At 47.5% G+C, this 18,740-nt stretch overlaps 1 protein-coding gene across 2 annotated transcripts in view; it reads right to left on the bottom strand.

Annotated features, from left to right (window-relative positions):
• Positions 1 to 18,740, bottom strand: part of PAPLN (papilin, proteoglycan like sulfated glycoprotein) — a 74,680-nt gene that overhangs the window by 36,600 nt on the left and 19,340 nt on the right. For both annotated transcript variants that reach the window (XM_084629898.1, XM_084629899.1), the window contains exons 3-8: positions 7,663 to 7,778; positions 4,365 to 4,425; positions 3,456 to 3,558; positions 2,403 to 2,533; positions 1,903 to 2,026; positions 965 to 1,045 (exon numbers count right to left, since the gene is read on the bottom strand). In XM_084629898.1, coding sequence (XP_084486024.1) covers positions 965 to 1,045; positions 1,903 to 2,026; positions 2,403 to 2,533; positions 3,456 to 3,558; positions 4,365 to 4,425; positions 7,663 to 7,778 — 616 coding nt within the window. The remainder of the gene's footprint in view (positions 1 to 964; positions 1,046 to 1,902; positions 2,027 to 2,402; positions 2,534 to 3,455; positions 3,559 to 4,364; positions 4,426 to 7,662; positions 7,779 to 18,740) is intronic.

Genomic DNA, 18,740 nt, shown 5'->3' with positions numbered 1-18,740 from the left:
GTAATGGTCTCAAGTTGCAGTGGGGGAGGTTTAGGTTGGATATTAGGAAAAACTTTTTCACTAGGAGGGTGGTGAAACACTGGAATGCGTTGCCTAGGGAGGTGGTGGAATCTCCTTCCTTAGAAGTTTTTAAGGTCAGGCTTGACAAAGCCCTGGCTGGGATGATTTAATTGGGGATTGGTCCTGCTTTTGAGCAGGGGGTTGGACTAGATGACCTCCTGAGGTCCCTTCCAACCCTGATATTCTATGATTCTCTCTGCTTTTCTGCACATTGAGCCTTCTTCACTGCATGGTCCAACTCTTTGCCGCAGATTCCATTCCAGCATTGCTGTATTCTCCCTTCCCCACCTGATTATTGCATGTTCTGTTTGCAACATAAACACTTTTGCCTGCCAATGTGGCATAGAACATTTTGACACTGTAATGAAAACCCGGTCATGTTTGTATTGTACAAGAGCATGTCAGGAGTCCATCCATAGAGCATGGGAAAGATAAGGCCTAATGCACAGGGAACTGGACAGCCCAGAAGACGCCTGTGTGCTTGGAGCCCTCCCTAAAGTAGGGGTGGCAGGAGAAGTTTGGATTTGACTTTACCAAGCTTTGTGGCAAACAGACAAACCCAGACCCAAACTTTGCCATGTTTGTCAGACCCTTAGAAGTTCCAGGCGGAAGGTTTAAATAGGGCTTGGTCTTTTTATCCTCATGTATATAGAGTCACAGTAGTGGTGCTGGGCCAAGACCGAGTCCCAGGTCTGACCACCCCTAGTTCTCTAGTGGTGTTCAATATCCAAACCTGGATTTAGAATTGAACTTTGTGCCCAGCTCCTCCCTTTGCAGAGGGCAGGAGCAAGCTTCCGCCCCATATGCCCCTGAACTCCAGTATGTTTGAAAGTCAGAATAGAATTTTGTGGCTTGAGTCCATCTCTATGGTGTAGTAATAAACTCATTATAATGTCAGTCTTACCCAGGAAGTTCCTGCTGGGCATAACTTCCTTAATGCGGAGGCTTGTGGCTCCCATGGGAATGATGAAGATTTGATTGTAACCTGAAGAAAATGAAGGAAGTTGGTCAAAGGTACTGACAGACAGCGATCGAGGATGTGAGATGGTCGCCCGTGTGCACAGGAGCTGTGCCCAGCTGCGCTAGTGACTGCATGGATGAGTTATGAGATAACCGGAAAGAACTCAATCCAGCTGTTGCAGCTTCATTGATTTTAGGATGGCTGCACCCCGATTTGTTTCACCCATGGAGTAGTCCACCCACTTCATGGCTAAAATACATCTGAGAGCAGCATTATCAGAGCATTGCACCCTGAAAACAATACAGTCAGGGGCCTGTTTGGGCTTCCATTATAAACCCTGATTTTCAGAGTTTCTTATCTCGGACATTTCAAAATGCATCAGATTGAAACTCAGCAGACAAAGATTCATCCCAGTTCAATCATTAGGCTGAAGTAGTTCAGAGCCAGCCAATGTGGGAGAACCAGGTTCCAAGTCCTGGTCCCAGTCTCCCACTCCTTTTGGAGGTTCTGCAGACCTTGGGTAACCAGCTCCATTGCAAAGAGCACTTCCAGCAGGCATGCTTTGAGGGACAGTTCAATGGAGCCTGTTACCTCTAGAAGAGTTGTGGCATCCACAAGAGACTAGGAGCTGGGGAAGATACAGGAGGAGTGGAAGAACCTTAGGGCTGCAGTGGGAACTAGGAGGGGACCCCCAGATAAAGGTGGTCAGTATGTTTTCTAGCTCTAACCCACTGTATGGGTGGGCTTGGGTGAGTGTTCTGGTCTAATGGCTCCAGTGAGCAGAGAGAGCAGATAGCTCCATGCAAAGGGTCAGAATGAGGCTAAGCTTCACTCTCTCCTTCTCCCCTGTTCACCCTTCCAGAAAATCCAGACTACTGTACCTTTGGGGAGGTTGAGCACATCAAAAGTGCCCTTCACTTCGTAACAGGCCCTGCCATCCCCTCCACACTGCAGGCACTTGTCTTCCTTCTTGGCAGAATTGAGCATGTTGTCACAGCCGACAGCCTGTCAGAAAACAATGGCATTAATGTGCTTAAATCAAAACCAGGGCGTGGGGTGGGATGAAGAAAGAAAAGGCCAGGGCCAAGACTGATCACTAGGAGGAGGATAAACTAGATAGCTCTGGGGTGCAGTAGAAAGGGGGATGATCAGGAGCTGGTGATTAATTCGCCCTAAGAGTCCACAGAAATGTACGCACATGCTCCCCACACTTCCTTCAGTTCCCCAGAAATCAAATGCATTTGGCGTGTTGTCAGATAACAAGGGCATTGTTTGGGAAGGGCTGGATAGGACAAAGGGAAATGCTAAGAAGACTGACTTACACCCTCTCTCTCTCTCTCTCTCTCTCATAGAAAAGGGATGAGGTGATAGGATGACTTACTTGGCAGACCCCCTCGACACAGACATCCCGTTTGCCTGGCTCACAGGGCGTCCCATCAGCCACTGCTTCCTTGTGCCTGTAGTAGAAGTTCTCTCCCTTGGGAATACAGTTTAACTCGCATTTATTGGGAGCTGGAAGGGAAGAAAACAGCAGGTGTCATATGACATAGTTAGTCCCTTACGAACACACCATGAGCCTGAACCTGAAATGTGGGATTAGGCCCTGAGGAGTGGATTGCTATTAACATTAATGATTGGTTCCTGCAGAATACATTCCCATGTAGTACGAGGCTTTTCAGAGAGACAGAACAAATGTTAACACAGAAGAAAACCAGTAACATATCAACAAGCAAAGAGTGAAATTCTTCAGGTAAGCTTAATAAAACCCAATAACTCAGAGGTGGCTGGGTGAATATGGAAGACAGCAGAGTCCAGTGGTAAGAACAGAGAGCTAGGCCTTCTGATTTCTATTCCTGCCTCTAGACCTGGTTCTCTGAGTGTCCTTGATCAAATCACATGCAGCAAGATTTTTGGCAGTATTCACTAACGTGAAGAGCTTTGATTTGGGGGGGTCCAATCTAAGATATCTTTTGGCTGATTATCAAAGGTGTTGAATAGCTGCTGGAGCTATAGATTTCTGTGCCTCAAAGGCAGCCCTTGCCAGAGATCTTGTGCAATTGTAACCCACACACCTTCTGGGTGTGGTGTTCTGTCCCATCTAGTGGCACCGAGACCACTGAGAGAGACAGATTAATGAGTTTGCTCTACAGCCTTAGCTAACAGGCAGTTGGCTTTTGGCTCATGCTGTAGAGGCTCATGCATTAAGTTCCAAAGGTCCCCAGTTTAATCCCGCCTGCCGACGACTGGGGTCTGTCGGCGTTACACAATTGTTCTGAAAGATGATCCATTCCAACAGACCCCTCTAGCTGTTCCAGAAGAGGACAATTCTGGACAGACACCTATGCATGTAGGACTCTTTCCAGACAGACCCCCTACTTTCAGGCAAAGCCAAATACCCCCACATCAAATAAGTTTAACACCTTGTATTCGTTACCTCCATAATAAGGCAGCCACTTGTATCTCTTTCCTTGGAATTCTGTCCCATCAAACTCAGCACACTGCTCTGCTCGGAAGTCCCTGGAGCCCTCAGGGCAGCTCTATGGGGGAAGAGAGAACCCAGGTACACAGAGTTCGCACAGGGAGGAGGGAGGTAAAGGAAAGGATCTCACTGGGGTGTGTTCCTCACAGCTTCCCCACAGACTGGCAATGACAAAGTCACTCCTGAATGCAGCTCTGACACTTGACAGCGCATTACGCTGTCTCCAGGTCAGGCCAGCTTCATTCTTATCTTAAAGCAGGTGATTAGGGAACTGCTTCTTCCCAGACAGAAGGTCTTTGGGTGGCTACCAAGCTATAACCATGAACATCAACAGTATGAGTGCTCCCTGATTCCTTTCCATGGCATTGTCCATAATAAACCAGACCCATCTCAGTCACAGGATCAGACCCAGAGCCCTAAACATTTTCTCATATTGTCTTCCTGCTCTCTCTGCTCCCCATAGTCTCTCAAATGCAACCTTGATGCTCCGTATGTGATGGGAATCTTTGAATAGGTTGTGGATAATAGAAAGAATTCTCAGTGTACTGAGCTGACACTGGGGTTTTCAGAAAACTGAGGGTGAGATAACTGTAACTATACTAATCTCTGCATGCTGCAATCACCAGACAGAGTTGGTATGTGCCCAGAATCTATTGCACAAGGGCACGAATTCTAGCCTGGGGCCTAGTCACCTGTGCGCATCCCCAAGCAAACAGTGTCCATCAACAATACTGGCATTGGTGCTCCAGGGGAGGAGAAGAATCCCACTGGCACTGAGTGGGCTCAGCACATGGCTTCTGAAGAAAATTAAGTTCCTCCAGAAGAGAAAGCATCAGGAAGGAGAGAATGTACTGGGCACTGTACCTGAATATTGCACAAGCGATAGTTTCGAGTTGGTCCAATACAGTTAGACCCACCATCTGTCCTGAAAGACAGAGAAACAACATGAAGTAGTTCTGAAGAGATTGTAAATATCATCCCCATTGCTATTTATTAATAATCTCCCAGGTAACACTGTGAATTTATCAGCACCTTGCACACAGCATGCAGCCCTAAGATACATTCCCTGTCCCAAAGAGCTAACAACCTAATAGATCCTATTTCTTTCCTACAAAACTGAACCTGGCATCTTTTAGCGCATTCTGTTGCTGTAATCTTGTTATAGATACAGGTAGTGTATACACTATTTATTGACACAGGGTGGTTTTTATATTTTCTGGGGGGCAAAATTTTCCCCCCACCAATTAGTGGAGACAGTTTCTTTTATTCTTTGTCAGGCTTTTTATTAACACACAGCTCGAAGTCTCTAACAGCACCTGTGTGATACAGCATGTCTACCTGGGGGTGAGTAGGAAGAGTGGGTGGGGTGACTTATGAAGTCAGTGTGTGTGCACACTTCAAACTACCCTGCCATTTACATTCCTGCTGTTATGGGACTCATTAGCTGGAAGAACAGAATGGCCAAAGGGAAGGGAGGTAACTATCTTCCCTTATTCTATACCTGACTCTTCAAAAGGGGAGGGAGAGGGATACAGCTCAATGCCTAACAAGTTCATATCCAGGGAGAAATTGGATTTGAAAAAGCCGTCTGTTGCACCCAGAGGCAGATTAGGGGTTTGTGGGGCCCTGGGACAGAGCAAGTGGGGAACTCTCTCCACCCCCCACCCTGCAGTTCCCCAACCCCACTCCCCAGCGCTCCTTCCAGAGAAATGGGGTCGCGGTGCAGGGGCTTGTCCAGCCCCGTTCCCCTCCCCCCTCCACCTGGCACTCCTGCCGGGGAGCAGGGTCCAGGCATGGGGGCTTCCCCTGGTCCCCGGCAGGCAGAGCAGGGCAAGCCCCTGTACCCCACTGGCAGGCAGGTGAAGCGGGTCGGGACGTGGGGATGCCCATTTTTCCGGGGGGCCTCCAATTGGCGGGGGACCCTGTGCACGGCTCATTGGCCCAGTGGCTAATCCACCACTGGTTGTACCCCTCCTGCTTCTCTCTCTGTCCATCATCTCAGCACTCATGACACAGCAATGCGGGTCTCCAGGAATGCTGAGTCAGCACAGAGAGAGACAGGCCAAATCATAAGCAAAGGGAAGAGGCATGCTTGGAGATTTTGGTTTTTTTTTAAATATTGCAGAATAATCAGAACTCTTATAAAAAGCCTATTTAAAAAGGAGATTGAGGAGCCAAAGGGAGCAGAAGGGAGGCTGCCTACTTCAGCTTGTGTTCTTTTTGGCTATGTCTACAGAAGGATTTTTAGACCTATCATTATCAATGGGGGCAACTCTACCTGCTCAGGGAGGTTCAGTCATTATTACCATCTATGCCTGCTCAGAGGTGAGATGACACCATGTTAACAATGCCTGAACAATGGCCACCTTATGGCTTCTGCTGGTAGAGCAGCACCTTTTGGGACTCACGGGTCTAAAACAGAGGCACTGGCCAGAAAATAGAAATCCCCTCCTGTGAAAAATGTCACATTTTTTGAGAAAAAATTGTCCCAACATCAAAAATGCAAAATTCTTCATGGGAAGGGATTTCCAGAACAATTCCATTTGGGGAGAGCCGAAGGATTTCATCTAAGAGCAGCTGACTGAGGCTGCCAGAGGCCAAGCGCCCCTGTTCTCCGACTTCCTGGCTCTTAGCCTCCCCACCTCCTCTCTCTGGCAGCCAGGCAGCGGGGAGAAGAGAACCAGGGGGGCTCATCTTCCTTATCAGAGAGACAGCCAGGTATGCGGGGTGCCAGGAAGGCTGAGCACTAGGGAGGTGGAACGCCTGGGCACTCAGCTGCCAACAGCCTGCCTGGAAGGCTCTTGTCAATTTTACTTTCTCCCTGAAGCAGAAAATGAAATTGACAAGAGCCTCTCTGGCAGAGAGTTTGTTTCAATTTTCCTGATGGACAATCAGAATTTTTCTAGAAATCCCTTCCGGGTGAGGGAGAGTTTTTGACTTTTTGTCCCAATTTGGGATGAATTTTTTTTCGAAAACGTGAATTTTTTTTGCAGGAAGCGATTACCCTTTTCTGGCCAGATCAGTTTCACACCCATGATTCCCATTAGGTGCTGCCTCACCAAAGGAAGCTGTCATGTGGACATATCTTAGGCACTGTTAACATCGTGTCATCAAAAATCATTCCAATGGAAAATTTCCCACCAGCTCTTGTCTGAAAAATCTTAGCATAGAAATGGCTTTCAGCCCTCAGGAGAATGATAGGCACAGTGCTGTGCACATTTCCCTCACAGGGCTGCCAGAGTACCATAATCCTGACCAGAATGACATCCTTTTGCCATATCAAACTTGTGCCCCAAACACAACTTTTCTTGTCCAGTTAACCTCAAACTTTCCAACGATGCCATTCTCCTCTAGCATGGGCATTTCAGACTGAAGAGAGCCCTGTTCAGAAAGTTAGAGGAAAATCCCCATCAGGTTTATCATGAAAACTATGTGAAAAGCTTCCTATATAATGGAGTTTTTACTGTGACTCCATTATATATTAGAGTTGGACCCAAACTGTAACCTCAGATAAGAACCCCCGCCCCCAATCCGCCTTGAACGTGGGGCAGTTTGGATTTGTTCCCCTGGATCTGAACCCACCACCATAATTTTAGCTGTGGCTAGGGCTGAAAACTGGAAAAGGCCTATTTTCTGGATCCAGTGGGAACAGCTGGTTTCTCAAGATTTAAGATATTTGGGCTGAAATTTTGACAGAAAAGCAGATGCAATTTTGGCATCACCAAAACCAAATGTTAGCCTTGTTCAGCTTTGAAGCCACACTTCAAACCCTAATAAAAGAAACCTAAGGTCAGCTCCTAGGCTGATGTAAATTAGTGAAGCTCTATTTAGATTAATGGAGCTATGATGATTTACACTTGCTGAGGATCTGGCCCCATTCTGGATCCAAACTCTGCCTCTCAAATTCTTCTTATTTATATACACTATATTCCACTTCATCTAGATGAACTCTTTTGGGGGAGAGCTGCTTATTAGAGATGCCTTCCAGAAAACAGATTTAGCCTTATTTCCATACAGGGAATAAGAGAGATCAAACTTTCTTTGGTAGGCGATTGACAGCTCATTTCACCAAGAGACATTAGAAAGCTACCCTGAGCTACCTGGTGATGCCTCTTATGGGAGGAGAAAGAGTGCAGTAATATAAAAAGAAGAAAGCCCTCACCTTTGTGAGTAGCAGCGCCGTTGCCGAAAGCTGATGCCCCCGCCACAGCTCCGACTGCACTCGCTCCATTCTCCCCAGCCCCCCCAGAAATCAATCTGCCGCTTCGCCTTGCGGGCCTGTGAAAACCAAACATTTAAGCGAACATGGTGAGACAGAACAAAAACAGCAAAATTGAACTAACTACAGCATGCTATACCAAGCAAAGGTGTTACCATTCCCTCTCCCTAGCTAATGGGTAAGGAGATAGAGGAAAAGGGACAAGACCCAGGAACAAAAAGCCTTAAGTACTAGAAGAAGCATCTAGTGCCCCACCCACACACGGGATCTCAAGCCCGAACATCTAAACTGCCATTTTATGGCCCTGCAGACCAAGTCCTGCGATCTTGAGCCAGCTGATCTGGGCCCGCCATGGCTGTGCCACAAGTCTTTTATTGCAGCATAGACATACAGGCCACCTCTATTCACCTTCAAACCATTCGGCTGCCTCCTAGAAAGGATCCTAGCTCCTTCAGATGTTACCTCTCTTTCTCAACACTCTAGACCAGCGGTTCTCAAACTGTGGGTCGGGACCCCAAAGTGAGTCGCGACCCTGTTTTAATGGGGTTGCCAGGGCTGGCGTTAGACTTGCTGGGGCCTGGGGCTGAAGCCAAAAGTCTGAGCCCCACTGCTCAGAGCTGGAGCCGAAACCTGAGGGCTTCAGCCCTGGGTGGTGGGGCTCAGGTTACAGCCCTCACCCGCCCAGGGCAGATGCCCTCAAGCTTTGGTTTCGCCCTCCCAACCCAGGGGGCAGGGCTCAGGCTTCAACTTTGGCCCCCCGGCCTGGGGTAGAGGAGTTTGGTCTTCAGTCCCCATTCCTAGGGTCGTATAGTAATTTTTGTTGTCAGAAGGGGGTCGTGGTGCAATGAAATTTGAGAAACCCTGCTTTAGACACAAAGCACTACTTCCCAGATTAGACAAAAAGATATGCTGACATAGGCATCACCATCCCAGACAGATCAATGGTGCCATCTACTCCTTTATCCTGTCTCAAGGCCCGATTCTTAAGAGAAAGGCATAAAACACCCACAATGCAGCTGTCTGCAATAAGATTCCAGGGAGAGACATTTTTTCCTGACTATCCTTGCTGTGCGCATCAGCACTGATAGCCCTAATCATTTTTGTATTGTAGATGGTATAACTGAGGTATGGTGTCAAGGGAACCCACAGAGGTACTTTAGACTAAGATAAGATATTGTTACTAAGCACAATGCTACCAGTAAGAGAACATCGCCCCAGAAGGGTATAAAATAATGTAGCTGGGGGAAACCTGGCTCATCACAGTCAGCATGATCTGTACAGAGAAGTATGTGGAACTCGGGAAGGAGGGAGATATTCTGAGAAGGAATAATGATTGCAGGTATGCAAGGAGATTACTTACTATGAGATTAATTGGAAGGAAGAAAGGGGGAAAACAGTGCACCCCATGGAGAGATGGGAGTCCTGGAGCAATAATACATTCTGGATTTCGAATGGTAATTGAAAATAAGGTTTGTAACTAGGGTTGTGTGTCTGTGTCCATAGGGCTCTGTTTGAAAATCCTGTGGTTGAGAGGGGCTAAGCGTGCTGCTTGGCCAGTGAACCAATGTTGCTACCGAGAGGACGATGGAGCTGAGACAGGTATAAAAGGTTGCAACAGGAGTCAGGAGCTGTCTTTACAACCCCTCCATTTCTTTTGCCTTTTAAATGTTATAATTCTATCCAAAAAGCAACTGAGTTTATTTGGCAGGATTTATGAATCCAGGATGCCTTCTGCTAATGGTTACATCACTCTCAAGGGCCCAGAGCCTGGACTGCATCCAAGCTATATTGGGTACTGCTCAGGAAAGGAGGGGTAAAAAGGTGACGGTGTCTTTGGGAATATATCCAGAGCTTCCCTAAACATTCCTTGGTACTTTAAATATGAACACATATAATAGTCAAATCTTAAACTATTTACAGCCTTGCAGAAAAGAGCAGCAAAAGGCTATTAACCCCCTGTGTGTTAACTGCCACTGCAACACCTGTGCAATGAAGGCATGTGTGTTCTTGATAAAGCTGGCATTCCCCTGCACCCAGACATCTTCTTCCAGTCGCACTCTGGGAATGGTCTCCTGCTGAAGAACAAGCTGTTGCAGGCTGGCATCTCAGCATGATGACATCACTCATTGTGATTTTATGTTGTAACAGAATAGCTGTTGGGCTGGGTCGGATCAGGCTGATCCTAAGACAGTTGTTTCAGATCTCCAGTACAACTGTTGACCCAGCCATAGCTTGACCCGGCCCTTGTAAACTATCAAATTAGTCCTTCCCCAGAAAACTGGGTGTGTAAATTCCCCCTGGTCTCCTGGAGATGGCTTTTTTTATTTTCTACCTATATTTCCCTGTTCGTATACGAGTCCTTGGTGCAACACCCGTAGCTGTCTCTCCTCCTCTTTCCCTCCTGTACAGAATATTTCTCCCTTTGCTGATACAACTGTCATAGGAATCATCCCACTATATTCCTGTAACTGTTACCAAATCACACTCATGATTGTCTTGCTGCAGCATCCCCTTGAGTTCTTCCTACCTATTTCCTGTGATGCCCTAGCATTTGTAAGGATGCACTGGAAGAAGTCGTTCCTTCTCCTTGCACTTTGCTGTCCTGTTTGCGTCATACAAGCTATTTACAACCCTCTTCAACCTCTTCCACTACAAGTCTACAATCCAAATCCCTTGAGATGAATCCCTTGGTGCTGACCATCTCTCTCTTCCCAGCTACAGCATGCCTGACTCAGTGAAACTGCTCTCTCTGCATTACAGGCACTTCCATGCACTTTTCCCCTTCTAGTCAATATCTCCCTGGCCAGACCACCCATTGCTGGTGCATAGGGTCCAAAGCTGATCTCTTATTCACCAGTCTGTCTCACTCATTCGTGCATTTCCCCTCCATCAGAAATAACCTGCTGGATGTGTGTCTCTCCTTCCCACCTCGCCACTTTAGGAATGGTCCCATCTGTGGAGTTTAGGGCCTCTCAATCTTTTAAATGATCCTCCAGACCCCTAATCCTGTCCTCTGAACTGGTATCAGTCTGTATACTCCTTCTCTCTCCTCCTACCTCCTCTGCCGTATACACGGATGAATAAAACATGCTACAGTTCTGTTGCTCTGCAGTGTTTCTCCTCTCTACCAGCTGGCTGATTCAGAAGCAGCATTAATTCACTCTGGAAACAAAGGAGCTTTCAGTCAGCAGAAAGAGGAAGAAAACATCTAGATCAAATCCTGACGCAAGGCAGCTGAGAATCAGATAACTGGGACGGGGGTAGAAAGGCAGCAGCTGCCCTCAAGCCCTCCCTTAGCACATGGCCCTGTGCAATAAATATTCAGGCTTTTCTGCTATAAGTGTATTATTGTTCTTTCTTCTCTGTACACAAATGGACATCCCCAGGGGCGCTTTACATTAAGGTTTATGGGCCTGCAGAGCCCAGGAGCAACCACCGACTCAACACTACTTCGTTTAGCCACAGCGCAAAAAGGATATCTCAGCAAAAGAGCCCTTGCTGAGCAGTACAGCGACAGGGGAGTCACCCATTCTGAGCTCACTGTTCTCATATACTCAAAACAATACACTGGGCTTGTTTTGTGTGCATGTGTACAGACTTGCGTAAATATAGAGACATTTTATAGGTCTGTGTATTTATGACAAATACGAAATCTATTATTATAGGATCCTTATAATGAGCTGTTTCTAGATGCCATTATCCAGTTTTTGTCCCAACAGCCTTCCTTTGCTCTGCTCAGCCTCTGGTATGCTTTCATCTATTGTCAGCCACGATGACTAAACCCCTGTCCCTGCTGGACCCTCGAGCAGAATCCACAAAGTTCATTATTAGTGTACCACCCAGCTCCATTTTCCTGCCTTCAGCAACACACATCCACAGAGTTCTCTAATTTGCAATGGGTGTGCCTAGGAGAGCATGTTTTAACATGCCAGAGAAAGCAATACAGGGTACAGAACTGCCCTGTCTGATACATAAAGGCATCAGAAATACAAGCCCTGGTTAGCTCTCCTTGTTGGGCAGCTGTCCATTGGGTTAAAGCAGTAGAATGACCTATGCCCCCTTGCCAACTGTCTCCTCTGCTTGGACGTCTTGTACTCCAAGGACATGGAGGATTTTAAAGAGTCAGATTACTCAGGAGAATGGGATATTGGGGTGACATGCTCTCCGTGGTCTGTGGCAGAGTAAATGGGCTGCTGTGCTCCAGAGCCAGCACTAGGCATAAGCAGACTAAGCAATTGCTTTAGGGCCCTGAGCAGCTCAAGGGGCCACCTATTAGATTTTTATTATGTTTTAGTGCGGGGGAGGGGAGGCAAAATATTCCTGTTTATGGCCCCTAATGGGCTAGCACCCCCACTGCTGTGCTCTGAACCAAGTGGATCTTTTAAAGGTCATTTCTAAGTTTAGTGTAACATTTGTAACTCCTAGGTTAGGGTGTTGCTGGCCTGATTTGTGTCATCTTCTGCTTATAAAGACAACTGTGTCTAGAGTAACCAGTTAGCAGTGTAAAAGGGATGCCTCCAGCTCGCGTGAGGATTGGTACTCACCCTGCCTCTGAGAGCAATTCCAATACACACAGTGCTCTAAGGAGCCCATGAACCAATCAGGATACAAACAGAACTTATAGAACAAGGTACTGTGGGGAGGAGGTATGAAACCCAACGGGGAGGGGTAGAGAATGTTGGCAATACCTGTGTGGTGTTGACCTTTTGGAGATTTCTCAGCTGCTCAGGGAGACGAGAGACAGATAAGTAGATAAGTAAAGAGAGATTTACTTACTCTGTGTATTTCAGACAGATAAGGTGGGTGAGGTAATATCTTTTATTGAACCAACTCCTGCTGGTAGGAGAGGAAAGCTTTCGAGCCACACATAGAACTCTTCTCTGAAAACTTCACAGAAAGCTTGTCTCTCTCACCAACAGAAATTGGTTCAGTAAAAGAGATTACCTCACCCACCTTGTCTCTCTAATGTCCTGGGAGTGACATGGCTACAACTACACTACGGATTGCAAACAGAGACAGCACTGGCAGGTATCAGGCATAAAATTTGTGTTGGAGACACAGCGATTTTATAATTATAGCATCACTTTATGGCTAAGGAGGAACTTACATTCTTAGTTCTTATTTTTTAGCATTTAGGGTCCAATCCATGTCACTTGAAAGGTTTTCATTGGCTTCAAAGAGCTTTGATTCAGACCCTTGAGAAGTTTCCCAAAGAACTGCACTGGGCGCTGTATTTAATCAGCCCTGTTCTCCACTAAGTTGGCAACTTTATATTGTGAGCTGCTGTTCAAAACTCCTTGGAAATTCCTCAGAAAAAATCTGTTACTTGAGCCACAGTTAGCATGTCTGGGGCTTACTGAACCCAATAATCCAATTGTTAGACTCTAAGTTGATCTGGTACAAACCTTGCTTATTTGGGTGCACAAGCTTATTTCCAAAAAAAGAGATGATGAAAAGTGCCTTCCCACTGGAGGATTAGCTACAAGAGTCTGCACAATGTTACCTGCTGGAAGAGAAGGTATGGCTATCCACTTCAGTGATAAAAGATTAAAGTGGACTTGGTTCCCTATGTCTCATTGTCAAGTCACGTAGAACATTTGTAGCATAAAACTACGATCACACCCAGAGACTGCATAGGTCATTTCTCATATCCAGTTTGATCTTACAGTACTTTGTATTTCAAAGGGTATGTCTACACTACGGAATAAGGTCGAATTTATAGAAGTCGGTTTTTTAGAAATCAGTTTTATATATTCAAGTGTGTGTGTCCCCACAGAGAATGCTCTAATGCATTAAGTGCATTAACTCGGCGGAGTGCTTCCATAGTACCGAGGCTAGAGTTGACTTCCGGAGCGTTGCACTGTGGGTAGCTATCCCACAGTTCCCGCAGTCTCCGCTGCCCATTGGAATTCTGGGTTGAGATCCCAATGCCTGATGGGGCTAAAACATTGTCGCGGGTGGTTCTGGGTACATATCGTCAGGCCCCCCTTCCCTCCCTCCCTCCGTGAAAGCAAGGGCAGACAATCGTTTTGCGCCTTTTTTCCTGAGTTACCTGTGCAGACGCCATACCACGGCAAGCATGGAGCCCGCTCAGGTCACCGTATGTCTCCTGGGTGCTGGCAGACGCGGTACGGCATTGCTACACAGTAGCAGCAACCCATTGCCTTCTGGCAGCAGACGGTGCAGTACGACTGGTAGCTGTTCTTGTCGTGTCCGAGGTGCTTCTGGCCACGTCGGCTGGGAGCGCCTGGGCAGACATGGGCACAGGGACTAAATTTGGAGTGACTTGACCAGGTCATTCTCTTTAGTCCTGCAGTCAGTCCTACTGAACCGTCTTATGGTGAGCAGGCAGGCGATACGGATTGCTAGCAGTCCTATTGCATCATCTTCTGCCGGGCAGGCAAGAGATGAGGATGGCTAGCAGTCCTACTGCACCATCTTCTGCTGAGCAGCCATGAGATGTGGATGGCATGCAGTCCTTCTGCACCGTCTGCTGCCAGCCAAAGATGTAAAAGATAGATGGAGTGGATCAAAACAAGAAATAGACCAGATTTGTTTTGTACTCATTTGCCTCCTCCCCCGTCTAGGGGACTCATTCCTCTAGGTCACACTGCAGTCACTCATAGAGAAGGTGCAGCGAGGTAAATCTAGCCATGTATCAATCAGAGGCCAGGCTAACCTCCTTGTTCCAATAAGAACAATAACTAACCATTTCTTATTGGAACCCTCCGTGAAGTCCTGCCTGAAATACTCCTTGATGTAAAGACACCCCCTTTGTTGATTTTAGCTCCCTGAAGCCAACCCTGTAAGCCGTGTCGTCAGTCGCCCCTCCCTCCGTCAGAGCAACGGCAGACAATCGTTCCGTGCCTTTTTTCTGTGCGGACGCCATACCAAGGCAAGCATGGAGGCCACTCAGCTCACTTTGGCAATTAGGAGCACATTAAACACCACACGCATTATCCAGCAGTATATGCAGCACCAGAACCTGGCAAAGCGATACCGGGCGAGGAGGCGACATCAGCGCAGTCACGTGAGTGATCAGGACATGGACACAGATTTCTCTGAAAGCATGGGCCCTGCCAATGCATGCATCATGGTGCTAATGGGGCAGGTTCATGCTGTGGAACGCCGATTCTGGGCTCGGGAAACAAGCACAGATTGGTGGGACCGCGTAGTGTTGCAGGTCTGGGACAATTCCCAGTGGCTGCGAAACTTTCGCATGCGTAAGGGCACTTTCATGGAACTTTGTGACTTGCTTTCCCCTGCCCTGAGGCGCATGAATACCAAGATGAGAGCAGCCCTCACAGTTGAGAAGTGAGTGGCGATAGCCCTGTGGAAGCTTGCAACGCCAGACAGCTACCGGTCAGTTGGGAATCAATTTGGAGTGGGCAAATCTACCGTTGGGGCTGCTGTGATGCAAGTAGCCCACGCAATCAAAGATCTGCTGATATCAAGGGTAACGACCCTGGGAAATGTGCAGGTCATAGTGGATGGCTTTGCTGCAATGGGATTCCCTAACTGTGGTGGGGCCATAGACGGAACCCATATCCCTATCTTGGCACCGGAGCACCAAGCCGCTGAGTACATAAACTGCAAGGGGTACTTTTCAATAGTGCTGCAAGCTCTGGTGGATCACAAGGGACGTTTCACCAACATCAACGTGGGATGGCCAGGAAAGGTACATGACGCTCGCATCTTCAGGAACTCTGGTCTGTTTCAAAAGCTGCAGGAAGGGACTTTATTCCCAGACCAGAAAATAACTGTTGGGGATGTTGAAATGCCTATATGTATCCTTAGGGACCCAGCCTAGCCCTTAATGCCATGGCTCATGAAGCCGTACACAGGCAGCCTGGACAGTAGTCAGGAGCTGTTCAACTACAGGCTGAGCAAGTGCAGAATGGTGGTAGAATGTGCATTTGGACATTTAAAGGCGCGCTGGCGCAGTTTACTGACTCGCTTATACCTCAGCGAAACCAATATTCCCATTGTTATTACTGCTTGCTCCACAATATCTGTGAGAGTAAGGGGGAGACGTTTATGGCAGGGTGGGAGGTTGAGGCAAATCGCTTGGCTGCTGGTTACGCGCGGCCAGACACCAGGGCGGTTAGAAGAGCACAGGAGGGCGCGGTACGCATCAGAGAAGCTTTGAAAACCAGTTTCATGACTGGCCTGGCTACGGTGTGAAAGTTCTGTTTGTTTCTCCTTGATGAAACCCCCCGCCCCTTGGTTCACTCTACTTCCCTGTAAGCTAACCACCCTCCCCTCCTCCCTTCAATCACCGCTTGCAGAGGCAATAAAATCATTGTTGCTTCACATTCATGCATTCTTTATTCATTTATCACACAAATAGGGGGATGACTACCAAGGTAGCCCAGGAGGGGTGGTGGAGGAGGGAAGGAAAATGCCACAAAGCACTTTAAAAGTTTACAACTTTAAAATTTATTGAATGACAGCCTTCTTTTTTTTGGGCAATCCTCTGTGGCGGAGTGGCTGGTTGGCCGGTGGCCCCCCCACCGCGTTCTTGGGCGTCTGGGTGTGGAGGCTATGGAACTTGGGGAGGAGGGCGGTTGGTTACACAGGGGCTGTAGTGGCAGTCTGTACTCCAGCTGCCTTTGCTGCAGCTCAACCATACACTGGAGCATACTGGTTTGGTCCTCCAGTAGCCTCAGCATTGAATCCTGCCTCCTCTCATCACGCTGCCGCCACATTTGAGCTTCAGCCCTGTCTTCAGCCCGCCACTTACTCTCTTCAGCCTGCCACCTTTCCTCCCGGTCATTTTGTGCTTTCCTGCACTCTGACATTATTTGCCTCCACGCATTCGTCTGTGCTCTGTCAGTGTGGGAGGACAGCATGAGCTCAGAGAACATTTCATCGCGAGTGCGTTTTTTTTTTCTTTCTAAGCTTCACTATCCTCTGGGAAAGAGAAGATCTTGTGATCATTGAAACACATGCAGCTGGTGGAGAAAAAAAAAAGGGACAGCGGTATTTAAAAAGACACGTTTTATAAAACAGTGGCTACACTCTTTCAGGGTAAACCTTGCTGTTAACATTACATACATAGCACATGTGCTTTCGTTACAAGGTCGCATTTTGCCTCCTCCCACCGCGTGACTACCCCCTCAACCCGCCCCCCTCCCTGTGGCTAACAGCGGGGAACATTTCTGTTTAGCCACAGGCAAACAGCCCAGCAGGAATGGGCTCCTCTGAGTGTCCCCTGAAGAAAAGCACTCTATTTCAACCAGGTGACCATGAATTATATCTCACTCTCCTGAGGATAACACAGAGAGATAAAGAACGGATGTTGTTTGAACGCCAGCAAACATACATTGCAATGCTTTGTTGTACAATGATTCCCAAGTACGTGTTACTGGCCTGGAGTGGTAAAGTGTCCTACCATGAAGGACGCAATAAGGCTTTTTTTTTTTTTGCAAAGGCTTTGGGAGTACATCCAGGAGAACCTCGAATGCCAGGGCAAAGTAATCCTTTCACATGCTTGCTTTTAAACCATGTATAGTATTTTAAGAGGTACACTCACTGGAGGTCCCTTCTCCTCCTGCTGGGTCCAGAAGGCAGCCTTGGGTGGGTTCGGGGGGTACTGGCTCCAGGTCTAGGGTGAGAAACAGTTCCTGGCTGTCGGGAAAACCGGTTTCTCCACTTGCTTGCTGTGAGCTATCTACAACCTCATCATCATCATCATCTTCTTCGTCCCCCAAACCTGCTTCCGTATTGCCTCCATCTCCATTGAAGGAGTCAAACAACACGACTGGGGTAGTGGTGGCTGAACCCCCTAAAATGGCATGCAGCTCATCATAGAAGCGGCATGTTTGGGGCTCTGACCCAGAGCGGCTGTTCGCCTCTCTGGTTTTCTGGTAGGCTTGCCTCAGTTCCTTCAGTTTCATGCGGCACTGCTTTGGGTCCCTGTTATGGCCTCTGTCCTTCATGCCCTGGGAGATTTTGACAAAGGTTTTGGCATTTCAAAAACTGGAACGGAGTTCTGATAGCACGGATTCCTCTCCCCAAACAGCGATCAGATCCCGTACCTCCTGTTCGGTCCATGCTGGAGCTCTTTTGCGATTCTGGGACTCCATCATGGTCACCTGTGCTGATGAGCTCTGCATGGTCACCTGCAGCTTGCCACGCTGGCCAAACAGGAAATGAGATTCAAAAGTTCGCGGTTCTTTTCCTGTCTACCTGGCCAGTCCATCTGAGTTGAGAGTGCTGTCCATAGCGGTCACAATGGAGCACTCTGGGATAGCTCCCGGAGGCCAATACCGTCAAATTGTGTCCACAGTACCCCAAGTTCGAGCCGGCAAGGCCGATTTAAGCGCTAATCCACTTGTCAGGGGTGGAGTAAGGAAATCGATTTTAAGAGCCCTTTAAGTCGAAATAAAGGGCTTCATCGTGTGGACGGGTGCAGGTTTACATCGATTTAAAGCTGCTAAATTCGACCTAAAGTCCTAGTGTAGATCAGGGCTTAGATAACTTTCCATGCTTTTATTTGCTAAGTCTGTTTAATGGCATCAAGTTTATCTTTGTATTGATGTACACTTGAAGTCTAATCAAGGGCAAATGTTTCCATTTGGCCATTGTTGAGATATGTGATTGTGGGGTTGGGGGAAACAGTTATTTCAACACACACAAAAATGTTCTCATTCTGCAGGTTGATCTCAGTTTGTTTCATAATGGATTCACTGTGACAGTCCACTCTTGCCGTGCATGGAGTCCTCAGCAAGGAATGTGACTTTGCTGTGTTTGCATAATAAGTTGCTGAGAAACAAAGAAGTCATCAATGAGAAAAAATGGTGTTAATGGTCTTGGACAAGGTCTTCCTCCACATGTGGAAAAATCCTAGCGTCTGTGGTGTATTATGATCATCTAAGTAATAATAATCTGTATGTCACTTTCCTGAGTGACTGAAGGCCCAATCCTTCAAGGTGCTGATCCCTCAACTCCCATCGACTTGAAGGGGAGTTGATGGTGCTCAGCGTCTCACAGGCCTATCCTGTAGAAACATGACAAGT

Source organism: Lepidochelys olivacea (genome assembly GCF_965140295.1).
Source record: "Lepidochelys olivacea isolate rLepOli2 genome assembly, chromosome: 6".
NCBI lineage: Eukaryota > Metazoa > Chordata > Testudines > Cheloniidae > Lepidochelys > Lepidochelys olivacea.
The sequence above is the reverse complement of the archived record's forward strand: the minus strand, read 5'-3'. Positions and strand labels throughout refer to the sequence as shown.